This window comes from Telmatherina bonti (assembly GCF_933228915.1).
Source record: "Telmatherina bonti genome assembly, chromosome: 15".
Lineage (NCBI taxonomy): Eukaryota > Metazoa > Chordata > Actinopteri > Atheriniformes > Telmatherinidae > Telmatherina > Telmatherina bonti.
In genome coordinates, this window is record NC_136613.1 from 13,269,268 (window position 1) to 13,287,562 (window position 18,295).

Here is an 18,295-nt window from a genome sequence, read left to right on the forward strand (position 1 = left end):
GAATTCTCCTATTTAGTTGAAGTCCACAATAAGCTGGCCAACAGGTACATGACAAGCACTTGTAGCACAAATGCAAAAGACAATAAATGTGTACAGAAATGTTCAAATTACTTTTAAATCTAAGCAACACAAACTGACTACAAGCCAACACCTTGCTTAAAAAACTTTTTTTTGTTTGTTTTGTGTTTTTAAAGGCAAAGTCCTCATAAAATATATGCATGGTTGAGTTGTACTGGACATAATTATATATTTGGGAAGCTAAATGTCTCCCTTTGTTTACACTTTTAAGTTAATCATCTCTGTACTTTCTGCACAAACATGAGAAATGCATCAGTTTTCCATTTTTTCCACTTACTGGTGCAGACAAAAATAGACAAAGAGGAAAGCAAACTATAGAATAATAATAAACAAAAGACAAAGAAAAAAAGCCATGTGTATTATTAAAGTTAACTAAATTACCTCTACTTTGCAGTGCACTGACTGTAAAATTTGCTAATCTGATATTTGCCCAAAAAAAGCCTCTTGTCTAATGAGTAGGACTCTTTCATACAGTCCCCATTAGTAGTTAAATCCACTGTGAAAAATCCCTCCATGTTTTACCACTGATGTCAGGCCAACAAAGCTACAAGCAAGCAGTAAAGGACTCCATTGTTATTTCTAACTGGTAGAAGCCCTCAGGTTATTTTTCTGCCTTGAAACAAATCAATGAATCACAACTCACTTTGAACAATTGCACATTTGCTGAAATCAGATGTGGGCTGAGGAGCCAGCCATCATCACGCTTATTCTGTTTGTTGACAGAGAAGTACTTTGATAAACAAGCAGCTTGTTCTTTGAAACAGGTGCCCAAGCATGAGTTCAGTTTTGAGCAGCAATTCAAAACGGACTGATTAGACGGTGTTTGTTATTCCGCATGCAACTATTTGGATTCCGAGTATCTTTCTCAAAGTCACCAAGAGGCTTTCACTATAAACAACACACTGTTTATTTTTCAGCTATAACGATGCCAAAGTTTAACACGGCCCCTTTGCAAATACCAAATACCCTAAATGTCAAATTGTCTGTCCCATTAGTTGATCAAAGCATCAACAAACAATTTAACTTCATCCCGTCAGTTTGTATGCACGTTTGTTGAGCCAACGTTGCCCTCAAGTGGTTACTTTACAAGTTGCATACAATTTAACTTGAGTGCAAGTTTATATTACAAATGAATGCACTAAATCATATGAAACTTCACCTTTGCTATTAGTAAACAAGCTTTTATGACATCATTCTTAATAAATGTAAAGTTTAATTTCTCAACCAAAAGCCGGAGTCGTGGAACATAATGTGTTTTCATTGGCTGTTCTACAACAGTAAATAGCACATGCAGTCCACCCGGTTCACAAACTCAGCTTATCCTCACTATCAGCATATGGAAGTGTTTTCCAATCGCTATCTACTAGCAGCAAATGGTCTTAAATCAGTCATTTTAATATCAAAGCACTTAACACTAGAATGATGATTACTTGCAGGTGGACATCCGTGCTGCTTGTCAAGACTGCATTTGAAGAAAATGACTGAGCTCTTATCCGACACGTACAGTACAGCCAGTGTTCAATAGGCAAGATCACATTACAGAAGATTACTTTGGAGTTTCAGCAATTTTCCCAAATTACACTGGCCTTTGGTCTCTGGTAAACTTGATTGACTTGAATGGTTTTCATTAGAAAGCCCAGCAGAGTCTTTGCTGTTGATACTGGTGCACAAAAAACATGTGAGGGTGAGTGGGTGCAGCTGGGACACTGGAAGTGGACAGATATGCAAATACTTTCTGGGAAATGCTTCATCATGTTTTGAGGGAACATGAGCTCTGCTTTACATTGAGATGCTCATCTCTGTTTCCAAGGCCTCACATTGTGCACAGCAACAGCATTCAGCTTTTATTATTACTTTACTTTAATTATGTTAACTCACTGCAAAGTATCAGATGTTTTAATAGATTCATTTGGAATTTAGATTAAAAAATATTTATATATGTATATATTTGTCCTGCGATGGACATGTGAGCTGCCCAGGGTGTACCCTGCCTTTCGCCCGAAGACTGCTGGGATAGGCTCAAGCTTCCCAGCGACCTTTCATTGGACTAAGTGGTCAAGAAAATGGGTGGATGGATGTATATATTTACACTGTGTCATGCTTGAACTCCAGCCCACCCCTCCCTCTGTCTCTCCCCATCCACAGAACAAAATCTGAGTCATGGAAATCAATTGGATGTCATAAGGAGCCTGAACCCAGACTGACAAGAAAATAACCATGAATAACACTGACCACCCTTATTACCATTCTAGGAAAATACTTAAGAGAGCGATCTAAAAAGAAAAGTAATCCAGATCCTCTTTCTATTCATCAAGGCCAGAGATACTCCCACATTCCCCCGCAGCTATTTGGCTGCTCTAAAACCGCTGCCCCAAAACCTGAAATCCAAGAGCTATATCTGTTAGGAATTAAGCGATGCTGTCATGTGCTCCGATGCTGCCCGACCACATGCATAGAGTCCATATTCATTTCCCAAACCTGGCAACATCAACCTCAACTCTGTTAGTCTGCTGTTTTCTGACATTGAATTGATCTCTGTAACACAAATCAAGCTGCTGCTGGACAGAATGGGACTGTTACAGCGAACCGGCATCTCTGTGTCTCTTCAGCTTTCTAACAAAGATGTGCAAGTTTTTGATGCCATCTTGAGGAGATTTACTGACATGGCAACAAACTACAACCGCACTCCCTCTGGCTCAAGCATAAACATTAGGTTTAGATTTTAAGATCAGTTGTAATTGCTCTAAGTAGGGTAAAACAGTGACACATGCAGCAGCGTTGCAGCAGAGATAAATGTCAGAAACAAAGCATTTTTCATAATGTTGTGATCAAACAGGCCACATGCAGTTATGTATATGTTGTGTTTAAATGTTTCTAGCTTTATATTAAAGGCTGTCCTGCTCTCATCACTGGCAGGCTTCCCTCAGCCTCTCATAAAGTCTAAATAAACATGAAGTCATGTCAGCTGGGGGAACACATCCCACTCAGATGATAACGCTAGAGATGTTATTATTTCTTCTTTAATCATTTCCCTCCCCAGCTGCATTACCGTTACCTGACAGTTTAGAGGCCAGATTCACCAACTCAAGCCACAGCCATCATCCAGCTGACCACAATATCAAATGCTTGGAGAATGACAGCCGCACACTAAACAATCCCAGACAGCTTGGTCTGGAATATGTTATTACACTGTTATCTGAGCTGTACATGTACAGAATCTTCTGTCTGGCGACTATTACATCAATAATGTCAATATATAAAAGGTATGACTTTAAAGTATTTCCAGCATTTGACTTAATGGTAAAAAAATAAACAAAAAGAAATATTTCACTCATGTAAAATGGTCACTAATGCATGCACAATAACATGACATAATTCCAATAAGAGGTAAACTTGGAAAGATGTCTGGTATTTTTATTTTTTTTAAACTTTCCTGTGCTTTCACTTGTGATTTAACTTTTATTTAAATGTAAGATGTAATGTACTTATAATTATATTCTGTAAGCAGCTTTTAAAATTGCCTGTTTGAGACAAATCTTACTTGAGATTAGGATGAGAGCTCCTATAAATGAAGATATAGAAAAAAAAAATAACTATACAAATAAATAAAAACAAAACACTGTCCAACTGATTGTTGATGCAGGATAGAAGTATAAGATTAAGCTGGTTTAGGCAGTGTATAGTTTAGCTATACACTGCTAAACTATACAGGGTGTACCCTGCCTCTTACTGGGACAGACTCCAGCTTCCCTGAGTAAGCAGTATAGAAAATAATAGACAACAATATGAGCAGTTTGTGAGATGATTAATAATGACAAAGGAAAAACTAAAAAAGTGCAGATCCTCTTAAGTTATATACATTACATATATATATATATATATATATATATATATATATATATATATATATATATATATATAAAATTGGTTTTTTGTGTGATTTTTGGGATGATTTTCATTAACGTTTACATGGGAGCACGCATTACGTTGAATTTCAGATTACTTTAGACATTATTCACTCAGACTCCACACTTTATGTAGGATCTCAGAGGCTCAGAGCGTCGGGCACCATTGGTTCAACCTCAAACAATGTCTTTGATTCAAAAGTTCAGGTAAACTGTTCATCTTAAAATTAACTGAGGCTGTGCAATGAATGTGAAAAAGGTAGACGGGATGATGCAGAGTTTTCAGAGGTCTGTTGAATCCATTATTTCCTTTTCTTAACCACTTGATCCAATTAAGGTTCACTGGGAAGTTGGAGCCTATCCCACCAATCAGTGGGCGAGAGGCAAGGTACACCCTGGACAGGTCAGCAGTCCAGTTCACTTCCTTTGCACATTATAGAAATGTAAACTTCCAAAAATTCCATAAAATTATTTAATCAGATTCTTCTCAAGTTGAGTTGTTAAGTTTAAACGTGACCCGGAGTGGCCTAAAATATCAGGCTCCAAAGCATTTACATTGTTTTTTGGTTTTTTTTTTTTACAAAAAAGCTGCAAATATAAAATATATTAAACCAGTTTATTTTTGCATGTTTCATACACTTGATTTACTCCACCACTTCATTCAGAAACATGAACTATTCATTCATTCATTTTCCGAACCGCTTATTCCAATTCAGGGTACAGGCAGGGTACACCCTGGACAGCTCGCCAGTCCATTGCAGGGCCACACACAGAGAGATGAACAACCACCCATGCTCACACTCATTCCTAGGGGCAATTTAGAGTGACCAATTAACCTATCATGCATGTGTTTGGATGGTGGGATGAAGCCGGAGTACCCGGAGAGAACCCCCGCATACATGGGGAGAACATGCAAACTCCACACAGAAAGGCCACCGACCAAACCAGCCAAGGATCGAACCAGCGACCTTCTTGCTGTGAGGCCACAGTGCTAACCACTGCGCCACCGTGTAGCCCAAACATGAATTAATGAAAAGGAAAAAAAAAAAAAAAAAAGTTTAAACCCAACTTTTGTACTAGCAAGTACATCTGACATGAAAGAACAGTATACAGAAGCAATGAAAGTAGGAATACGTAAGTAAAACTAACTCAAATCTGTATTTTCTTTACAGTGCTTGGGAAAATAATACATTTTACCTGAATCGTTTTTCCAATCATCTTGTTAGTCTGGTTTTCCCCTTTGTGGTGAATTTTTCCTCGAGCACTGGAAAGAAAACAGTTTTGAGCCGATTTTACCTGCATATTTAAAAAAAGAAAATCCTACTTTTAATATTATTTTGACTGATTGCTGATGCAGGCATACCACCACTATTTATCTACTGGCAGAGAATGTAATATCTCAGATTTCACTCATCATTGGACATGATGTCTAAAAGAAAAGACATGAGCTCTAAAAGAAATTTAAAGTCATTCTGGATTAAAAATCCAAAAGACACTACTACAATATTCCTATTTGAAGGAAAGATGGGCACATAATGACAAGTTTATACTGATTATTTCATAAAGGAGTCTGTTCCAGGGTCTACAAGCTGAGAGGATGTTTGCATGTTTTCAGCCCATCATAGGGCTCCTTGGATCAAGTTTTTGATCAAATCAAGTTTTTTATTAAATTATTTATGCCACAGAGACCTGCCTCTTTCTTCACATTTTAAGTCAATTTAAGCAAACAAAAGTTCAATAAAACATTTAAATGAATAAAAACAATGAAGCTTGGCAAGCTTGATCAACATGTGACGTTTTAATGGAACTACAAGAACTTCACTGAAGGGACCTGCTGATGTTTTTAGTTCATATTTTCCGAAGCCAGAGCAGATTCAAGTGTTTACTGGACATCATCCTTACAAATAAGCATATTTACATTACTTCAATATCATGATTTTTTTAAGGCTAAAATGCTTTTTACATTAAAAAAAAAAGTTAATGCAGAAGTAATTACACTTAAGAGCTTGTTTGTTTGTTTTTTTTATAACAAAATTACATATAAAATTGTTGTTTTCCTTAATCTTTCATACTGGCCAGCTTTGCCTACAACATACAGAACAAAGTAAATTATAGGACCTTAATGTAGTGTAGTTAATGGTGTTGTCATTCATGCTTTGATGCAGAGCATCGCATCCAGGAGGTTGTTTGTGTGTCTGACATGTGCTGTGATGAATCCGTGGCTCTTCAAAAGCAGACTGTACTCTGTTGCACATCTCTGTTTCCCCTCGCTCATGCTGAGGGCCTGCAGCAGCCCACGACTCGGACCGCTTCTGTCTTCATCCAGAAAGATCTCACTCAGCAGGACACCGCAGCCTAGCAGCACAAAGTATATGCAAACATGCAACTTTAAAGCATGGTGGGAGTTTTTGTTCCCACTCATCACGTGGCATTTTACTGCTTTAAGTAAAGAATAAAGCTTTATGTTAGCAACGAGGTCTGTTGGTTTGCTTGTGAACTTGTTTGCTCCTTTTGAACAACTGTTTTTTCCTTTTTACTAATCTTTTTTTTTTTTATCTCAGCTGAACACTGGTAATAATCTACAGCAGTGGATTTCAATCAGGTCTCACAGATTAAAGCACAGGATGTTTTTTTTTGTATTGAAACCAGAAAAAGCAGCGGCTAATTTAATTTGATATCATTTTAATTTATAAAGTAATCAGTATGAGTTGCAGCAACAGTTTCCCTGCAGAATTAAAAATCAGCAAACTGAATCTAATATAGTTATTTTATTTATTAAACTTCTCATTGTTTATTTAAAACCAATTGTAAAAGGAAAAAAACTACAACAGAAGATTCTTACCTGGTGTGCATGCATTTGCAATTTTACTCAGCAGAATATGAAGTTTTTCATCAGTCAAATCATGCAGAATTCTTGCAAGGATGTACAAATCTGCTTTGGGTAATTTGTCTTTCAAAAAGTCTCCTGTTAATCCAACGAGAAGCACCGATGAGACAGTTACAGCATAAGCAGTGAAATAGCTGTGAATAAATGAACATTAATAATTAGGGGGAAATTATTATCAGAGATAAACCTGATAACTGACCTGCCACAAATAACACCCTGCTGTCTTTATGCTGAGGATGGAAATATTCACTCAGTTCCGTAACGGCAGGCAAGTCAAACACTGTTACAGAAAGTCCAGGATAAGCTTTAGTGAACTCATACGCCATGGCACCAGTGCATCCTGGGAGAAGAAAAAAAAAAAAAACTGAAAAAGTGGACTTTCCTCCACTTTTTCCCCAATATAACTAAAAGTGTATGTGTTTTTTTTTTTTTGTTTTTTTATTCTTACCACCAAGATCACAGGCTGTTTTATAACTGGAGAGGTCAAACGCTGTTGCCACAGCTTTTGCTGTGACTTTTGCATAACCGTGCATGGCCTTCATGAATCTCAGCTTGACTTCTTCACTGTCACAGACAGCATCCTGTTTCCAGAAACAGACAGTAAAATATACTGAAAGTACAGAAAGAAAACAAAGGAAAAAAAAAAAAGGGTGAAGTATTCCACTTCTACCGCTGATAGTGAGCATTGAGATGGCCACCTGACACGTGACGTTCTTGGCTTTCTCGCGCTGACTGGTTCCCTCCTTCACAGCGTTTTCAGTGTGAGTGAAAAGGGGCCACAGTGTGTCGTTGCAGTGCTGAAGGTATCCATGCAATGAGAATGAAGCATCTGACCTCAACAAGCGTGTGGCCAGATCTGTGTTCTTGTACACGGGCCTTGGACATGCTGACAGTAAACACACCATCAAACATTTCATCATAATTTTAATTTTAAATGTTTCCTGCAGAATACCTAAAAAAAAAAGTGATTCTTATGTAATTATGAGAAGAACAGTGAGATGACTGACTTCTCTCTTTGGTTTTCAGCAGTCCCAGAGACACACAAGCCTCCAGCAAGCATTCAGTCCCCTTAATAGAAGCTTTGATCTGCTGGGCCACCTGTGCTGCATCCAGCCCAGACTTGCTGTGCAGCAGGTCAAACACTCGCAACTTGGATGCTGTAAACAATGCCTGGGAGATTTTTGGAAAGAGAGAAGTGGGGCAGTGATTACAAAATGAAAAGATGTTGGATGGAAGGCAGGCTGACTTCCTTAAAAGGATTTTTCTGGTTCCAGTTTTCCACTAGGGTGGGAATTTTTGATATTTCTAAAGAAACAATTTAATATTGTGTAAAAAAAAACTAAATAAAATAAAATAAAGGGACAATTCATATTATCTAGAGAGTCAAGTATGAAAATCAATATCAGTATGTCTTTTAAATTTATAGACCTTTGAATAAATAGGTATGTTAACTGTGTGGGATCTCATCATTGCTGTATTTGGGAACTGGACGCAGATACGAGATCACACTTTGACTTGTGAACTAGTGTTCAATCTAAAGTTTAACCTTTGGATGCCCTTTTCTGTTTAAAGTGAACATATAAGAGTTAGCTAATATATAATATTATATACTAAAAAGTCAAATTTCAATGGGCAAAAATGTCTGTTTTGCATTTGTAACATCTAAAAGGCACCAACTTGCAGGTTCTGATATGTAAAGCAGAAAATAAAGAATGGAACTGTTAGTTTTTGATTGCTGCTATTTCAAAATTGTGTCTGTGAGAAATGTAAGATGAGGGGATCTGTAAATGAGGCCGTATTTGAAAAAAACAGATTAAACTTTTACAATAGATTGCACATCAACAAGGCACAAAGGCAAAAAAAAAAAAATCCACACATGGCTGCCAGGATGCTGCAAAATGACATCAGTGTTAGCAAAACATCACACACCTCAGAGCTGTTGCACAAACAGAGTCTAAAAAAATACCATCTGGAAGAAAAGCTTGTATGGCATTTGGTTTTGGAGGTCAATATACAAAGCAACATCTGGATAAGCTACAGACAACAATTACCAAAGGTGTGCTTGAGGGGAAAAAGGTGGCATAAAAAAAAGGGCGTGTAGAACTCTAAATATTATGTTGTGGTTTTATGTTGGAATCAGAAGCAAAAGAAACACTTTATCTGTAGATCGAGAGAAAAAATAAATTAATTCTGGGTTAAATTTTTATGCTAATTTATCAACAGAGTGCATTTTAACTCTCTTCCCTCTGAAAACCTACAGGTATAGAAATAGGCGCAAGAATGTAGACCCTGTTATCTTCTTCTGTAATCTCTGTGAGGAAGTCTTGTGGTCATCTTCAGGTTGCTCGGTAACAAGGAAAGACAACAGAGAGCACTGCAACTCAACAAGAAATCATGTAGTACATATCCGTCCCTTTCACAACAACAATATTTAGGAGTTTAAACCAATAATTGTCCAAATCCATCACAAAAAAACTTTATACGTGAATTTTCTACTTACAATAAACCACATCACTTGTTTACTTATTTACGCTACAGAAAATCCAATTACCTTTGAGGCTTTGAACCCATCACATAATTCACAGATTCGCTCCAAGTCTTCTTTTTGAGGTTCACTGTCTTCATGCGCCGCTAAACTGGGCTCAGTCACATTTCCTCTACTTCTTATCAGTGGTGATGTTGCAGTCTCTGAGTCCCTGGCCTCTGTGCCATCATGTTTAGACAAGCTGTTGACCAATGTCCAGGAACTTTCACTCACTTCACTTTCATTATCTTTTCTTTTTACCTGTAAGAGGAGATTGGTCAGTTTTCTTTTCATCAATGACAGAAAGTGAGAGATTTAATAAGGAAAACTAACCTTATGGACTGGACTGTCTGAAGGGCTGTGCTGGCTGTGGTGTGACTGATCGGAACAAAGGTTGTTGGGTCTGGGAATGGATGAGGAACCATGGACTTCACAGTTGTCGCTAGACTGCGAAGTGGGTGGCTGATGAGTTAGTCCTGAGTTGCCATGGCTGCCGTTGTGGATCTGATCTACACATTGACTCTTTTCGCCGGAAATGGATGATCTTTGGTTGTAAATAAGATCAAGCTGTTTGCAGAAGTGGTTGAGGGGAAAACCAACCACATTGAGGAAGTCCCCATGAACATACTCTACCAACATGCCACCCAGAGCTTGAATGCCATAGCCGCCAGCCTTGTCCCTGACACAGACATTGAAAAAATTCCATTTCACTAAATGTACAGCACTCACCATCAAATCATGAATATACAATACAAAATCTTTTTACTATGTTCTTGTAGAGTCATTCCTCAAGAACACTAAGTGATCTGAGTCTATGTGTTTTGTGCGTAGACATGCTGTCCTAGATCAGACAAGGCAAACACAGCTATACAAAACTCAGGTATCAAAGTCCAAAAGGCAACAGGTTTGTGAAGCTCATAATCAGTTAAATACCATTCATCGATCGACTGCTTACTCAAGTTACTACATAAAGAGTGATCAATAGCTGTTCAATAATGGATGTGACCGTACAAATTTTCACCCTCACATGGGTTCACCACTATTGATGTACTCCCACAGCATTTCTTCAGACAGCTCAGCAAACTTCACCCTTGTTTCCTCATAGAAGTCTATCAGCTGGTAATCCACTTCTTCATCTGGGGCAAAGGGTCATACAAGTTTGGAAGTTAAAGGTTTTCTCTGATGGAAATACTACATGTAATACAAAAAATCATCTACAGTACACATTTCAGAAACTGGTATAAAAATGACGCTTTGCAGAGTACTCCTTTTTCTTTATGAATACCTTTGTAAAAAATTTTAAATACTAATTTAATTAAAACAAAACTGTCAACAGGATTATTTCATCTGACTTGAACAGAAGAGAGATATATTTTTGTGACAGAACAGTGACTTACTTTCTTTCTCATGGCAGAGGACGATAGCGACACCAGTAAAGACACTGTGCTCTTTACCACTTAGCCTGGAGAATAAAAATAAGGATAGTGGAGAGAAGCAGTTAGGAGACGTCTACAAGCCTCCTGTCTCTAATGTTAATTACAAAACTGCATGTTATACCAACTTTGACAGCATCCTGTATGCGTCTTGTTTGTCCACCGGCTTCTCCAAAATCATGCCATCTACAGTCTGCGCATACGACAACAGTCACAAGGAATAGAAAATGTTTAAATTAATTAAATTCATGTTACAAATGCAAAATCTGACTTGTTTTATGATCTTACCACAATAGTGTCTGCTCCAATTACGATGTCTGGAGTCTTCAGGTGTTTCTAAAGCAAATGAGGTCAAAATATGCTCATTGGTATTATACATCTGAGGAATTCCAAGTGTTTATTATACACAAGAATAAAAATCTAAACTCACAAATGGCATCCTCCTGGCCACTTCCAGGGCTTTCTGCTTGGCTGTTTCAACAGCATACTCCTGAGGTGCTTTAAAAAGTCTTTTATCAAGGGTTTCTCTAAACCATGATGGTACAACTTCAAAGCGCAGACCCTGACATATAAGAAAACAAAAAAAGAAATTACATTATGAAAACCCATTTACATGTACCGGTACATCATTTCTGATGGATTCACCACAACTTGAATCCATCAAATTAGCTACAAGAGGGTGTCTTATATATGGTATAAGCATCATTTTATAGAGCCTCAGTATGACAAAAAATGTATATATGTCTACTTATACATACATCCCTTATAAATGGGAATGGGATTATGTTGTTATATAACTAGTTTTTACAATAACATCCTACCAATTAAACATGTTGTACAGCTGTTATAATAAAACAACAGTACATTCAATTACATTAATTAGAAAAATACAAACCACATTACGAAGTATCTCCAGCCTTCGAGAAGAGGCACTGGCCAGCACAACCAGTTTACCGGCAAGCTTAGAAATGACTGGGTTCAAGACCATTGTGACTTTCACATCTGACTCCTGAAAGTGAACAAGGTTAAACATTACAGATGTGGCCTGATTTGTGTCAGGAACTGAAAGAGTCAGATTTCGTCTGGCAAAAGACAAAGTTTTTTTTAAGTGTCTGAAGTACTTGCTTGGTTGACAAAATACAAACAAGTTTTTCAAGCAAATAGTTTGACTGTCACTTTGAAATAATTGTCACATGTAGCCCCTTGTCCACACTTATGCAAACACAATGATGCATTCAAAGAACACTGAAATACTGAAGGCAATGTTAGACATTCCCCAGCTGAGTAAATTCATTTATAATATAAAGTACCCCCGAAAAAACACAATTTAACACTGAGAGTCACTGAAAATCCCACTATATTTATCAGCAGGTGATATTAAACCCACAAAATCAAGCATAAAGACAGTTTTCCGCAGCAGTCAAACATGTGGGACGGCTAGCAGCACCAATTCATATTAGCAAATTCCTACAACTACACGTGAACGGCGTGTGCAACGTTTTGTTTGCAAATCTACCCAAAACGGACTAGATTTACTTTAATTGTGTTTTTATATTAATGCAGACACCATTCCTATAGTTTTAGAGAATCTACTTCTTACCTGCATAACTCAAAGGGAAACAGTAGTGACAGTGCTGCTAGCCAAGACGAACTGCGGAAGGCAGCGTGCGTAATGACGTCATTTGGAGGCGGGTCTACTAAAGCGGTCGAGGCTTAAAAAAAAAAAGAGGCAGACGTGTGTGGCCCTCGACCGTGTGGACTGACGTAAATATAACTACACAACAACAACAACAACCATAATAATAATTATTATAATGATAATTAGAAGAAGAAGAAGAAAAATTATGTATTAACAGAAAACAAAACAGAAAAATGCAAATATTCAAAGAGCTTTAATAAATATATATATATATACAAATAAAAAATACAAGGTCAAAAGACATTATCAATGCTATCCATTTACACATAAGAAATATAAGATATAGCCATTTTTACAAAAACATTTTTAATGGGATAATAATAAAATGTGGAAAGATTAGGTTGGAGTGAGCAGATTTGGCAAACAAAGAAAAAGTTTTATTGACACTAGTTTAAGTCGTTGCATGCTACATATTTGGGGAAGGAAAAGACTTTTGGTCAATGTGTATGAAATCAATAAAAAATGTGTTTGTTCCTTTAAACTGGAAAGGAAATTAGAGAATTGTTTTCTGGTGGCTGTGAGACAGCTGCTTTCCATCTTCCTTTTTGTCTTCCGTCATGTTAATGTATTTGAAATCTTGATCAAGAAGTGATGTTGTGAGAGCTTAAAACACCATGTCATGCTTACATTCTTTCCTGCTAACTTATTTTTTTCTTTCATCCTGCTGAAGTAAAAAGATGCTCTTTTGTAATATTTGAAATCTCACTGTCCAGAATACAAAGTCTCTTTATTTTCCATTTTCATTGAGTCTGCACTACTCAGGCTCTGCAGATTTATAATCTCCCTCAACTTCTGTCTGAAATCCTTTGAAGCAAAATAGTAAATGAATGGATCAAGACAGCTGTTCAGACAGCTGAAACAGAGAGACAGTTTGTACGCTATGTAAACAGACTTGTTATAGAAGAGTCTTAGGACACTGTGAAGCAACAAAAGAATGTTGTTGGGAGCAAAGCAGAGCACAAAAACCAGGAGAACAATGACAGCTAGGCGTATTGCCCTATTTTTCTGGGTTGTCTTTGAATCTCTTGCTAGACTGCGTATGACATTGATATAACAGAATATTGTGACACAAAAAGGGAAGAGGAAGAGGATGAACACCATGCCGAAAAGGAAAGTTGCCCAAGCTGACACGGAGGGGAGCATGTTTTTCTTCAGCACGTCGAAACACGTGGTAATCCCAAGTTCAGGAACGTCAAAGGTCAGATCTGTGGTCATGAGAGGGTACAGAACGCCAAGGACCAAAGCCCACATCAGGAGGCAGCTGAGGACAGCAATGGTCTTTTTCTGCCTGTATTGTCTGAACAGCATGGGCCTAACTATGCCCAGGTAGCGGTCAATGCCGATGGCCATCATTGTGAGGATGGAGCAGTACATGTTGGTGTAGAAAACCATGGTCATGAAACTGCAAATGGAAACAAACAAGGTTATAGAAACTGAAATGTTGCCAAAGAAGACAATATTCTTTCACATTTTCAGATAAGTCTTAGCAAGGCAAAGTTGAAAGTTTCCTTTGTATAAAGACTGGAAAAAGTGCAAACATCTGTCATGGCTCTGGATAAAGTCAGTAATGATTATCTGTACAAATATGAGGCTATTAAAGCTGGGGTAGGTAATCTTGCTCAGAGACATTTTTTATTTTCTGTGTGAAGTGGTTCCTCATCCTGATAGCAGTCTATACATTTTAAAATCATGAACAATAAGAAATATAGTTAAACATCTCAGTTTACTGTAAATCTGTAAAATCCCTGACCAATCAAAATGTTCGGGCCGAGTTGTTCATTTCTTATATTTCGTAAGCTTCTTTACGGCTGAGAAAATGCAGGAAGGATTTCCCGACCCAGTTCGGTTTATTTGCCTCCTCCCGCTGAACAGCCGAGAAACAGAAAACCATTGGTGGAAAAAGGTGTGAACTAGAAAAGCAAACCTCTGCCAGAGCATTTAAAAAAAGTCCTGGATCCAAATGGTGATCCGGATCACCACCAAATTGTAGTCTACTCTTCTTTTTCACATTTTCAACAACTCCTGAAAATGTAATTAAAATCCGTCCATAACGTTTTGAGTTATCTTGAACACAAACAGATAAAAACATTACCTCCTTGGTAAGAAAAAAGCCTTGGATCACGCAAGGAGCAAAACCAGAGGGGGAGCAGCCAAGACAGGGGGCCACTTGCACATCTTGAAAGCTCCCCAACATTACCTACCCCAGCTTTAAATGAACCAAGTCTGATTTAATTGGGGCTCAAGTGCCAAATAATGTATGTTTCCGGTGCAGGAAATCACTGCAGTTTGTTCTGCTTTTATGAGGTTGCAAGTTGGCAACTTTAACAAATGCTAAAATACATTTGTTGCATCCTGTGTGTGATGGTGGATGTTTTGCTAGTTTATTCAGTCAGTGAGTCCCTTCATTCATTAAGTTTACCTGCACATCTTTGACCCCAGATTCCAGTGGTATCCTTGAAGCTGGTAGGAAATTTGAAAGGGCAGGGCAGTTCCAAGAGCCAAGTCAGTGAGGGTGAGGTTAATCATGAAGATGATGGTTGGAGACTTTGGGGAGGTGCGGAAGAGGAGAAGCCACATGGACAAACCGTTTCCTGACAGGTTAACGGCCGTCACAATCATATAGATAACAGATATGACAATGCTGGTTTCCACATTTTGAAAAAGAGCTATTGTGGCATTGTCAAGGTGGCTGCTAGTAGAATTTCCCGTCATGGTTGGATGGAAATAGTCTCTTATCACCTGTGTGTCAGAGTTAAAAAAGAGGCAAAGAAGTTTGTTAGAACCACAGAATAAAAGATAAAGGAAGAACTAAAGCAATGTCATGCACATCTTTACTGTTTTGTATTGAGTTTTGTAATATCTGAATGAAAAAGCAGAAAAATATCAGAAATCTAAAGCAATAAGGAAAGAAAAAAAAACCCCGCAATGAGCTGTTGGTTATCCTGATATATTCTGCAGCTGTGAATTCAAAGTGTGAAAATGACACTGTACTTGTTCCAGTGGCTCATTTGCTCTGTGTTGTTGTTTTCGTGCGAGTGAGAGCACATGGACTGGGTGAGGTTTTCACACAGGAAAACGACATGCTTGGGTTGTGGTAATGTGCACCACCTGTCACACTGCATTCCATTTTCTTACTTTTTTAAAAATGAATTAGGGACAAGATTCACACCTGCTTCTGTGAATTATCTAAAAGTCTTAAATGATGTTGTGTACATGCAAATGTTTATGCATGCAAAAGTGAAAGTTAACTGGACTCCATAAAAGAATTTATTCACAGATGATAAATGCAAACACTTTCTATGGCATATGGTAGAAATAGTGTTACAATCAAGGTGATTACCACAAGCCATGTCAAATGTGTAAAAATAGTTCTCTGAATCCCTTCATTCATTTGTGTGTAATTTTTCAGCAAGGGAGAGTACACTATTACAACAGAAGTGATGCACATAGCTACATTGTCAAAAACAAAAAGAAAATAACTCCAAGGCACCCCTAAAAAAACCTTCAAATCTTATTTTGGAATCGTAGTTTCTAAAAGAAGATTTCAGTTTTTAATTTATGTCTTGCTCTTTATTCAGATGACCACAATGCCCTAAACATGTTTCCTGTTCAAAAAAAAAAAGAAGTCCAACCCGGCAGATAATGATAATATTTTCTTTGCTTTCTTTTAGTCATGTTGGATCTTTTAAATTGTATTACGACTACAACTCCTAACTAAACTATGTCCCCAGTTAAAGGAAAAATATAAAAGTTTAATAAACGGGCACGTGGTGCCAATAGTACTTCACCACAGCTATTTTAACAGTGGAAAAAAGATTAAATCATAAAGTTAAAAACTTCATAAAAGTCATCGGGAACTTACCTTTGTGAACACAGTGTTCGATGAGGCATGTGGGCAAATGAGTGTCGGTTACAGATAAAGGCACGAATTGTGTTGCTGAGGGAGGCTGCAAAGGAAATTGGGTTTGAACATGTTACAGTGCCAAAGAGAGGAAATGCATCATGTGACATCCTTCATACTCCTAACTGTAGTAACGGCCACCTTACATTCAGTCAGATACAACCGGTGGCACATTGCCTTCCCTAACTAAACACGTGTGTGAGATTACTCAAATGTACACATTCAGTTTTAGTGTCTTGTTTATCCTAATATGGTAGATTGATCATGACAGACAGTGATAAATTGTATCATTATTAGTTTATATGATAAAATTTCCTGTGTACTGTACAAGATGGCGTGGCAGAGTGCTAGAAAGAGCCTTTAGTACACCTGAACAAAAAAGAGAACCCACAAAATCTTTCTTGGGATTTCCCAGTATATCAGTGGGTGTTGATTTCACTTTCAGTTATTAGCAGCTACATAATTGATGTGATTTACAAGAAATACCAGTGATTATGTCATATGAAAATGAAACAAGACTAATGAGAAAAGGATCAGAGCAAACACACTGTTCTATACATCAAATAGTCTACTTAAACTTTTACTTGTGTACTTATACATGTGTTGTATGAACGTGATCTGTTAAAGTGAAGTGAGAATTTAAGATTTCGTGGAGCATGTGCTCTTTGCTGCTGGCTTCCTGTTGATTATGAGATTTCTGCTTTGTCTGGGTGAAAGTGTGACTGACAGGTTACGTGATCACTGTGTGGTAGTGCAAATCTTTCAGTAACTGTCATGAATTGTGGAAGTAAACCTGCCTGAGCCATTTCTATCAATAGTACCAAAAGTAATTGTTGCTGTTTTAAATTTTTAACCATTTTACTGTAATTAACTTTTATCTCAACAGTTTCCTTAAGAAACATTTATTATTGTCTAAAGAGAAAGAAAAAATGATTTTTTTTTCCTTTGTGTGAACTTTAAAGGGTTAATCTCAGCCATCAAAAACATCATCAAAGACACTGCCTTCCCTCCTATTTCACTACTAATTGACTCTGAACTGACTAATTGTAAGTTCTCCTTTTTTTTTTTCTCGTTTAGGAAAAAAGGAGCAGTAACACAAGTTACAGCTGAGCATGTCCACACAAAAAGACATTGTTTTTTCCACTACTGCTGTAACCGTAACTGACTCATGTTTCTCATTTGTCAATGTGTGGTGTGGGCCTTGCCCAACTATTTAGAGAAATGACACAACTGAAATACTCTTGAATCTGTTTTTATCAGTAGAGCTTTATTTTCTCACAACATAAAGGAAAAAAAAAAAAAAAATCCCAAATTAAATAAAAAAAAAAGTGACAGAGAAATGTTGGGTCACATGCAAAATTAACATAAGGCATGATAACTATATTATACATATTTATAACTTTTCTGATACTTTTACTCAACAACATTAATAAAAACCCATACAGCATTAAAAAAAAAATCTCGCCAGCTGGTGTTATACTTTGTAATTTCATATTTATTGTTTAGGAAATGGTTCGTAGAAATGCAGAGAAAGTGATGTGTTCTTCCTGGCTCATGGTGGTTGGTTGTGTACAAAGCTTGGCTCACAAAATAGACTGTATTTTATGTGACACCTTAGAATGACATGGACTGATTGTAAGACACAAGTAAAAGTACTTTAAATAAAACTCTGATGTCTCAATCAACTCTTATTTAGTTATCCAGACATGTGGTAGGATGTGATGATGATTTCCTTTCTTGCAGTTTCTATATCCACTCTCTGATTGTTCGTCTTTTATTACTTGTAGTCAGAGGTTATAAACTAGTAGAAGCAGAAATAAAGTAGAAGTCCTGCCATGTTTTTGGATCTACCGATGCATTTAGAACAG

General features: G+C 37.3%; 2 protein-coding genes across 2 annotated transcripts; both read right to left on the bottom strand.

Moving 5' to 3' along the window:
- Positions 1 to 5,817: 5,817 nt before the first annotated feature.
- On the bottom strand, positions 5,818 to 11,833 carry asmtl (acetylserotonin O-methyltransferase-like). Its single transcript, XM_079254657.1, has 14 exons — positions 11,723 to 11,833; positions 11,258 to 11,389; positions 11,116 to 11,163; positions 10,956 to 11,020; positions 10,792 to 10,856; positions 10,422 to 10,530; positions 9,728 to 10,073; positions 9,422 to 9,655; positions 7,878 to 8,040; positions 7,569 to 7,756; positions 7,319 to 7,451; positions 7,070 to 7,210; positions 6,826 to 6,948; positions 5,818 to 6,338 (listed from the first exon to the last, which is right to left on the bottom strand). Exons 1-14 carry the CDS (start codon positions 11,813 to 11,815, stop codon positions 6,133 to 6,135), a joined length of 2,046 nt encoding a protein of 681 aa, XP_079110783.1. The 5' UTR covers positions 11,816 to 11,833; the 3' UTR covers positions 5,818 to 6,132.
- Positions 11,834 to 13,228: 1,395 nt separating this feature from the next.
- p2ry8 (P2Y receptor family member 8) lies at positions 13,229 to 15,238 on the bottom strand (the record flags this gene model as incomplete). The annotated part of the gene is made up of 2 exons (XM_079254521.1): positions 13,229 to 13,928; positions 14,946 to 15,238. The coding sequence occupies 2 exons, from the start codon at positions 15,236 to 15,238 to the stop codon at positions 13,229 to 13,231; spliced, it is 993 nt and encodes a 330-aa protein (XP_079110647.1).
- Between the last annotated feature and the right edge of the window lie 3,057 nt (positions 15,239 to 18,295).